The 9,510-nt window shown below is 52.1% G+C and overlaps 1 protein-coding gene across 5 annotated transcripts; it reads left to right on the top strand.

Annotated features, from left to right (window-relative positions):
• Positions 1 to 993: 993 nt before the first annotated feature.
• On the top strand, positions 994 to 7,145 carry VCPKMT (valosin containing protein lysine methyltransferase). 5 transcript variants are annotated; one of them, XM_069016091.1, is made up of 7 exons: positions 994 to 1,220; positions 1,352 to 1,462; positions 1,904 to 1,976; positions 2,939 to 3,058; positions 4,038 to 4,139; positions 5,389 to 5,427; positions 6,106 to 6,132. In XM_069016091.1, the coding sequence occupies exons 1-6, from the start codon at positions 1,009 to 1,011 to the stop codon at positions 5,407 to 5,409; spliced, it is 639 nt and encodes a 212-aa protein (XP_068872192.1). In that variant the 5' UTR covers positions 994 to 1,008; the 3' UTR covers positions 5,410 to 5,427; positions 6,106 to 6,132. The 5 variants fall into 5 exon arrangements, with proteins under 5 accessions (XP_068872192.1, XP_068872191.1, XP_068872190.1 ...); XM_069016090.1 differs by having other exon boundaries at positions 6,074 to 6,130; XM_069016089.1 differs by lacking the exon at positions 5,389 to 5,427 and having other exon boundaries at positions 6,074 to 7,145.
• Positions 7,146 to 9,510: the final 2,365 nt, after the last annotated feature.

Raw genomic sequence — 9,510 nt, forward strand, 5'->3', positions numbered from 1 at the left:
AACACGGCCATGGAAAATGGTCAAAGGCAGTGAGATTCCCACCAGTGTGGTTCAAGGAATGCCAAGAGAGCAATAAATTAACATTTCGGTTACTTCATAATTAGAGGGATAGGTAAAAAGAACAAGAAAAAAAACTGCTGGAGGGGAAAAACGTGAAGTTTGGGTTTGAAGTTGGCTTTTGTGGGAAAAGGCAATTGCCTCAGAAAACTTCTCGAGGAAGATGAGCCTTCCTTCAAGAGGAATCTGCCGACCACCACGAGGCCTCCCATTGCTCTAAAAAAAATTAAATGAAACTAATAAAAACCCCTTTCTTCCACATATCCAAGGGGGGTGAAAATGTATTTTAAAATGTTGATGCAGAATCAATTCAGTTGCTTGATTAAAACCTTTTTTGTGAGTTTATTAAAACCTTTTTGTAGGTTTGTTAAGATCTTTTCTGCAGGTTTATTAAAACCTTTTTTCACAGGTTTATGAAGACCTTTTCCCATAGGTTTGTTAAGACCTTTTTGTACATTTATTAAGGCCTTTTTAAAATTTATTAAAGCCCTTTTGTACGTTTATTAAGATCTTTTTTGCAGACTTACTAAGACTTTTGTAGGTTTATTAAAACCTTTTTTGTAGGTTTATTAAGATCTTTTTTGCGGACTTACTAAGACTTTTGTAGGTTTATTAAAACTTTTCTTGTAGGTTTATTAAGACCTTTTGTAAGTTGTATGAGGGTGGTTTATAAGAAAACCTTCAGGAGGGCTCAGGCTGGAGCTGCTCAGAAGGGATGAGGGAGCGGCTACAGGGAATGAGGTCCTGAGGGCTCCACGCTCCTTCAGGGACACACGGCTGGAGGAATCCTGGGATCATTTCGGCTGGAAAAGTCTCCATGCTCAAGGAGCGGAGCTTCTCCCACCGCCGAGGGCGGGCGGGCACCGCCGTCCCCTCACGGCCCGCCCGCCATTTTTTCCCGCCGGGCGGGGCGGGGCTGAGGAGGGGCCGCGCCGCCTCAGAGCCGCGGCTATGGCGGGTTTCGTGAGGGAGCTGGAGCGGCGGGACGGGCCGGCGCTGCGGCTGGAGCAGCGGGCAGCCGGCGGCGTGGGCTGCGTGGTGTGGGACGCCGCGCTGGTGCTCGCCAAGTTCCTGGAGACCGGCGCCTGCCCCCTCGCCCGCCGCCACGTCCTGGAGTTGGGTGCGGGCACCGGCGCCGTCGGCATCATGGCAGCCACGCTGGGGTGAGCGGGAGCCCCTGCTCGGCGCTGGCATCTCCCTCAGACCCTTTCGATTCCTTTAAACTCTGTTTTCTATGCTGTGCGGAGCGTCCTCAGCCATTGCGTTATTCTCTAACCCCGTGCTTGTGTTACAGGGCGAACGTGACGGTCACAGACCTGGAGGAGCTGCAGGAGCTGCTGATGGTTAATATTGAGAACAACAAGCACCTGGTCACAGGGTCCGTCCGAGCCAAGGTACTGAAATGGTTTGTATGAGCCTTTATTTAATGTCTCTGTTCAGCTTTAACGGGGCTCCTGGGTTCCGGTTGAGAAAGAGTCGGTTTAGATGGGATATTGGGAAGGAATTCCTGGCTATGAGGATGGGGAGGCTCCTGGATTCCTGGAAGTGTCCAAGGCCAGGCTGGACCGGACTTGGAGCAGCCTGGGATAGTGGAAGGTGTCCCTGCCCATGGCAGGAACTGGAACAGGATGATTTTTAAGGGCCCTTCCAACCCAAACCATTCTGGGATTCTGTGATTCTGCACTGGCTTCGTTAAATTGCTAAATTACTTCAAAACACTGCTGTGAGAGGGAACCTTAATATGAGAACACAGTAGTTAACTTTATGCTCAATTCTTTAGTTGTATGTGTTATTACTAAAGCTTATTTTCACTTTTTGTTGGTTTTTTCTTGTTTGTTCTTTTTAGGGGTGAAGATGTAACAGAATTTCAGCCTCCCCCCGATTATATACTCATGGCTGATTGCATTTACTATGAGGAGGTAAATGAGGACTTTGCTAAACCCCTACAGAAAGGTTCTTTGGGAGGGGGGTGGGATCAGTGTGTTCAGTATGAGGAGTATCCAGATAAATATTGTGTTCATGTCATGGTCCCTGTGGTTTAAAGGAATACGTAGAACAAGACTGGAAAAGGCATTTTTAATAGATGTAAGGTCATTTGAGATAAAACCAGAGACTATTTTTGTGTTAAAAATCCCAAATTGAATGTTTGTTCCCCCTCTTTGTCTTTTTGTTTTTGTTTGGTTGGTTTTTTTTACATTGGGAATGGTGAAGCAAAATGTGAACTGTTGAAATCATTGGTAAATGAAATTTAAAAGTGCTACATCTGCTGTTTGGGTTCTCCTCACACTTTCCTTGGGAAGGCAAGAGGGGAGAAATCCTGCTCTAGCTGAGTGGTTGTGGTAGTCTGCCTCGTGTCCTCAGCTGGAGCTCTGTAGGATGTGCACAGAGAGCTGAGGGAAGCTGCAGGAAAAGGGAAATAACCTGAAAAGCCCCATGTCCCAGTGCCCTGCCAATGGCTTTAGCAGCCCCTGCCACTGAGTCCCCTGCCTGTTGGTCCCATTTCCCTGCATTGTGGTCTGGATCTGAGCCATACTCCAGGAATAACTGAGAAAACTCTCACTTTTGAAGCACACCAAGTAATACTCATTGTTGTGTGCCTCAAGGAACATCCCACTCAGCAGTGTGGGATGTTTCTGGCTTGGAATCCAGTTCAGTTTCCTTGGTCAGTCTGTGAAACTCTTCTCCTGTGAGTCCCCCTTTCTCCTCTGCTTCCCAGCTTTCCCCCCCATGTTCTTCTTGTCCCAGTTAAAGTACTAAAAATAACTCCCTGGAAAGCAAAACTGGGAAGTTCTCTCTTGGGTGAAGACTTTAGCTAGAGGGTATTGTAACCAGTGAAATGAACTTGAAATCCACGTGGGAAATGTTTAACCTTTTTGGGCAGTCCTTGGAACCCTTGCTGAAGACCCTGAAGGACCTGACTGGCCCTGACACTTGTGTCCTGTGCTGCTATGAACAGAGGACTATGGGGAAGAACCCTGAAATTGAGAAAAAATACTTTGAAGTAAGTGGTTTTTAACACATTTTTCTTTTAGGCTGTTGCATTGAAAGCGGAGGGAAAATTCAAAGTTTTGCTCAGGAACTCAAAACTCTCTCCTTAGTGATAAAGCTGCTTCTGGAAAAATTCCTTCTCTCTACTGAGAGCCCATTAATAGGTGTTTTAATTGAATATTCCAGCTGATCTTGTGTGCAGGTGAGGAAAAGCAACACAGGGAGCACCTGTGTGGGGATGATGGTCAGTGCAGATTAACTCTGCACCTGTTGAAAAGCAGCTCTTGGGCTGGATTATATGTAATAACGATAATACTGCAAAAAAAAAGGGAAAGGGTTGAGAATTCCAGGGGATTGGTAGGTGTTAATCAAAGCACCTGTTTGATAATTAGTGCCTCACACTCTTGTGGGGCCCTGGCTGTGAGGAGGGCTGAGCTCAGCTTTGCTGAGGTGCTGCCCCCACAATAAACACGACAGGTGTTGGTGTTTCTGGCTGATTTCTGCTTTTTTTGTGATTTATTGCCTTCCTTGGCCTGCAAGGTTCAGCCCAGGCAATCTGAGCACATCCCAGAGCCGATGCTGGGGGGTTTTAGGCTGGTTTTTTTTTCTCCTCTCCCCTTCAGTTGAGAAGGTGGGCAGGCAGGCAGGTGCTGTGGTTTGGCTTAGCACTTCAGGATTAAAGGAAGCAAAATCATGGATTCACAGAATTCATTTTGGTTGGAAAAGTCCTCTGAGATCATCAAGTCCAACCATCCCCCAAGCACTGCCAAAGCCACCAGTATCCCATGTCCCCAAGTGCCACATCCACACATCTTTTAAATCCCCCCAGAAGTGTTTTATCACAAACTTAAATAGATTTTTCTGGAGCATTGCAAGGTGTCTGCAGCTTTGCGTTGGTGCTGGAGTATTTAAGATGAGGGTAGAGGGGGGGAATGTCTGGAATGGTTGTGGAGGCCTTTGTGGAACTGTTCTGTGGGTTCTCTGGTAACCAGCTGCTTCAGAGGGACTTCGAGCTGGAAAAAATTCCCCTGGATAGGCACGACGAGGAGTATCGGAGCGAAGACATCCACATCATGAACATCCACAGGAAGCAGGTGGTAGGTCCACAGAATCCCAGAATGCTTTGGGTTATTGGGAAGGGACCTTAAAGCTCATCTTGTTCCACCCCCTGCCACGGGCAGGGACACCTTCCACTGGAATGGTTCATGGCACCAGTGCAGCAACTGCTGCCAGGAATTCCCAGAGCTGCTGTTTCCTTGGCACAGCGTGAGCGTTCCAGAGGTGGAGCTCCAGACTGACTCTGAAATGCCATTAGGGGGGACCCTGTGGAACCACAGCCCCCTTCCCTGCTGTACAGAGGAGCTGCTTTGTTCCCAAACAGGGTGCTTCAGGTGTCAGCCTTCGTCTTCAGCACCACCTTTGAGCTTCACACTTCTCCTGCTTCCATGCTCTAGTGGGGTGGGATCTCCAGACTGGGGTTGGGAGGCACCAAAGTAATAAAAGTCAAATGCCCAGTGCTGCTTTTGGCACTGTGGGCTCTCGCCAAAATCAGGCTCTAGATGTGATGCTCAGCCAGGATTGCTTTGATCATTTTTGGGTTAATTGATGCAGCGTGAAGAAAATACTTTGCATATTATGCTGACATAACGTGCAGGCTCAGCTCTTGAACAAAACCAGGCCACTTAAAAATCTGTCATCTTTGTGAAAATCTCTTGACAGAGTTTCCCATCGTGAGGTCTCTGACCACAGGATCTGTCCCCTGGCAGAGCTCTGGCGAAGGTGGAGAGGGGATGGGATAACACCACAGAGGGACTGTCTGCAGTGTGGTCGTGACTCATCTGCACCAAGCAGCTTCTCGCTGGCGGACTTGGCACGGGGCTCGGCAGCCGAGGTCTCGGACAGCGCCTTCCGGCAGGAGAGCTGTGGGCCGGCCGTGTCTGCGGGCGCGGGGAGGCGGGGAACGGAGCCGCAGCGTCTCGGGGCAGCGCGGGGGGCGCGTGCCGGTGCCTCTGCTGGGCAGCTGCTCGTGGGAGCGGCGCTGCCGGGCGCTCACCGCGCCGGTCTGAGGGCACCGCGCCGGTCTGAGGGCACCGCGCCGACACCTCCGCGAGGGGAAACCTGGGAGCGGCTCGGCCGGCCGGTCAATAAAACTTTGGCACGGGAGATGGGTGTTGGATGGTGGGTTGTTCTTTCATCCTGCGGTTCCTTTGTCGTTCCCAGAGCTCCCTGGAGGCTCGTTCCAGGAGCTGGGGCTGACGTGGTGATGGGTCCTGCACAGTTGAAATGTGCCTGTGCAAAATCGTTCTGCCTTTTTGTTTTCACCTGCGCTTTTCTGGTGTAAAGAACTGCAGCGATCAAGTTTGACACCTTCAAGTTATTCTGGTGAGCAGGTTCCTTTTGTGGCTGTCGGTGTTTCTGCCTCTTTGAGCACGGTGGTGGCTTGGAGGAGAGATTTTGCAGGAATTCTCACTTCTCTGTGGTGGATGCAGCTGTGGAAGTTGGGTCTGTGACAGAGGCACGAGTTACTGGGGCTGGGTTTTCTCCAAAAAACTGGTGGGTTGGGAAGAGCTTTGTTTGCAGGCTCCCGGGAGTTTTCTGCACCTGTCCCAAGTTCAGGCTCCCTTTATCTCCATTAAGAGAATTCCTTGCAAACTTCCCACATCCTAAAACACTGTCGTGGCTTGCCGAGTGCAGCAGCAATGATTAGCGAAGGCGAGAACCTAATTTGTCAAACCACACGTGTTATTTGTTACCTTGTTATGAAAAGAGCTCCTTAATTACCCAGTGGCCTGCAGGAAGGGATTTACTGGAATGTTTACACCAACATGGCTTCCCAGGTGGAAGCTCTCACTCCAGAAAAATCAGGAAAATATCCCCAAATCCCAGCAGTGGTGGGATGATGTCCCAAAGAGCAAAGGGATGGCATCACACTGGGACACTGGCACCCTGCTTGGTGGTGGGGGTGATGCAGAGAGGAGCAGCCTTTCCCAAGGGTTTGGAGCTGATGGAATAACTGTTCTATCTACAGGACGTGTGGTATCAGCACTTCCTTTTGCACAGGGCTCGGATCCCTTCTTCAGAAGAAAAAGGGAGGAAGTTGTGCTTTTTCTTCCCTGCTGGCTGCTGCTCTGCTGTGCCCTCAGCTTCAGGCCTACAGCACTGAGGTTGTGACTGTCCCTGGGTGAGAGGGGGCTGGGGCTGGGCTCTCACCCCGTGCGTCACCTCCCGTCACCGGCTGCACCCAACGAGGGGATGTAAAACCCAACTGCTGCTGCTGCTCTGCAGCTGTGGAGAGGAAACCGCCGCTAACCAGGGCAGCAGGGAGGGGCTGCCTGTCCCCAGAGCCACCACGTGAAACAGCTGCTTTTTGGGGAGAAAAAAGGGCTTTTGGAAAGGGGGATGGGATCCTCCTGGGGCTCAGCTCCACCGTGTCTGGAGAGGCTGGTGGCTGCCTGCTCTGAACTAGGAGAGGGTGTGGAGCCCTCATGGAAAACAGGATGCGAGGGAGGTGGTGATCCTGATTCTTGCCAACCTCTCTGTTCTCTCACCTGTCCCGCTTGTCCCAGTTGGATTTGTCCTGATTCCTTGGAGAGAGAGTGTGTTTTGGTGCCACTTCTGTTAAACACAGGGGCTCTTTGGAGAAGTCTGGCTGTGACAGAGTCAGGCTCTGCCCAGCCTCTGGGGCACAGCAGGTGCTTTGGAGAGCTATCCCTGGCAGTCCCTCCTGCCATGCCAGCCCAGCTTCTCCACATAAGAGAGCTCATCCCTGGGCTCTACCTTCAGGCTGGCTGTGGTGGGAACCAGCAGCACCAGATCCACCACATCCCAGCTGAGTACCCAGCCTGTGCCTCACCTTGCTGAGATTTGGTTGCATCCTTCCAAGAGAGAGCAGGAAGGTGTTGGTGCTGTGCTGCTCCTGTGCTGCTGCTGTGGGAGCTGGTTTGGTGCCACAGCAGAGATGTTTGGGAGTCTGAGGCATTTGCCTAAAGTCATGCTTAAATCATGGATAATTTTCTGGCGTGATTTCAACACCAGCTCAAGTGATGAGAAACTGTGTGGGCTGTGGGTGCGGAGGTCATGTGTGATTTTCCTGGGAGGGCCGTGATGCTGCTGTGCTGGGTGAGCCCACAGCCCTGGAGGGTGGCTCTGCCTTGTCCCTCTGGTGACAGCAATGGTAGTGCCACCATCCTTTGGTCCCTCTGGGGCTTTGCTGGGCTGCTCACTCGTGGCTGTGACAGCCACTGGAGCTGTTCCAGTCCCGCTTGGATTGAGGGCATGCGGTCCGGGAGGGAGCACAGTGTGCGATGCCAGCTCAGCACCAGCCACATAAATCACTGATGGCTTCTTGCCGTGGTATCAGTCACAACACGGCTCAGAAACTGTGGGAGCTGTGATGCTCCATGGCTATTTTTCCATTTTCTAGAGAAAACAGGAGTAGCTGCCAGAAAGAGTGCCCCAGTCCAGGTCCGGCCATCCATGAGTGATTCCCGGTGCTGCAGCAGAGCCCCCTGGGACTGTGTGAGGCCAGGACCTTCTCCCACAACTCCCACAGGGCTCGTGGCTTTGCTTGGGAAAGTGTCCTCCCCAGCTGTATAATCATTTTCTGTGGCATGTAAGCCTGGACAAATGGACTCTCCTCTTAGAAAATGATACTTCTTGCCTGCAGCATTAAGAGAGAGTGTTGGAAAAGGGTTTTTATTCCTGTGGATCTGCTCCCACCAGCTGCGGTGGGCTCCTGGTACATGGGCAAACAGCTCAGTTAAACGGTGTCTTGGGTTGATTCTGTGGCTGCTGCTGCCGTTGTGCCATTTCCTGAGGAGCCGAGGAGCAAACAGCACAGTGACAACGGCACAGTGACAACGGCACAGTGCCACAGTCACTCACTCAGTGACAGATCACATCTGGGGGCTCTCCCATCCCTGCTGCACCTGCCTCCCACTTCATGGGGCCCTGGGAGGTGGGCAGTGCATGGAGGGCCTGGATCAGGGGAAATGGCTTCCCACTGCCACAGGGCAGGGTTAGATGGGATACTGGGGAGAAGTTTTTAGCTGTAAGGGTGGTGAGGCCCTGGCACAGGGTGCCCAGAGAAGCTGTGGCTGCCCCTGGATCCCTGGAAGTGTCCAAGGCCAGGTTGGACGGGGCTTGGAGCAGCCTGGGCTAGTGGAAGGTGCCCACAGCCAAGGGTGGAACAAGATGAGCTTTGAGGTCCCTTCCAACCCAAACCATTCAGGGATTCCATGATTTCAAACACCAGGTGTTTTGGCAGCCCAACCTGGGGGATGGAGATGTTCCTTGGTGACAGTGGTGGTGTGGATGTGGCTCCTTGGCCTGGCCCACGCTGCCAGCACTGCCCCATGAGTGCCCATACGGTGTGTGGGATGGAGGAAGAGGGATCCCAGCCTTTCCCTCCTGAAATGGTGTCAGTTTGATCTGCTTGCTGCCAGTGCAGTGTCCTGTCATCCCAGGGTGGGGAAGCCGTGGGACTGTGGTCTTGTGGTCTCCTTTCACATCCTGAAACAAAAACAGAAAGTTTCTTTTCTGAGGCCATGCAAACTGTGAGGTTTGTGCAGCACAAAGGCCCCAGAGTGCCTGTTCCTGCACCCATGGGCAACCAGAGCTGTGCATTCCAGCCCTGAGTCCGAGTGTTTGGGCACTCCCAGTCCCAGGGAGTGACCAGGACCTCCAGGGTGATGGTGGTCCACATTTGTGTCCAAGCTTAGTATCTTCTTTTGAGGATCAGTTTCTCCCAGCCACCATCCCGTGGGAAGTGGAAGAAAGATGACAATGAGCAAAGAAAGCAGTGGCTGAAATTGTCAAGCTATTTTGGCCTGTGGAGATGTTTTTGAAGGATGTTTCCCAAATTCCCCTGTGGGATGGATGTCTGAGTCCAGCCTGGGTTTGCCATGGGAGGTTTGTCCCATCCCTGAGAGCTGTGGGACCTCATGCCCAAGGCTGTGTGGTCCACAGGCAGCACCTCCATCTTCAACCCTGTAATTATCCTGTGCCAGTAATTCCTGCCCTCACCAGCTCCCATGAGGAAAGTGGGGGCAGCCGAGGGCTTGTTGGGGTGACTCTGACCAGGAGGCGAACCAGGGCTCCCACTTTGGCGTGGCTGTTTCTTTATCCCTCTTGTGCTTCTGGGTTTGCTTTTTTGGGGTCTATAAAAAAGGAAATCTATGAAACGGGAAAGGCTGAGGAAGTGAGAAAGCAGCAGTGGGCAGGAGGGAAGTGGGGCTGCCTTGGGGAAGCAGCCGGGCTGGGATGTGGCCCGTGGTACCCTGCCAGCGCTAGCTGGGAAGTGCGGGACGTCCCCGTGTCCAGCTGCCAGCAGGACGGGGAGGACGCGTGGCAGAGCCCTCTCCGTTCACACTGCCATGAGTTCACCCCTTTCCTTCCTCTCCCTGCGACCAGGCGGAAAAAAAGTCACGTTTTTCCCGCTGTTCCGTGTCTGCCCTGGAGAAGGGT

This window comes from Aphelocoma coerulescens, chromosome 5, assembly GCF_041296385.1.
Source record: "Aphelocoma coerulescens isolate FSJ_1873_10779 chromosome 5, UR_Acoe_1.0, whole genome shotgun sequence".
In the NCBI taxonomy this organism is placed as follows: Eukaryota; Metazoa; Chordata; class Aves; order Passeriformes; family Corvidae; genus Aphelocoma; species Aphelocoma coerulescens.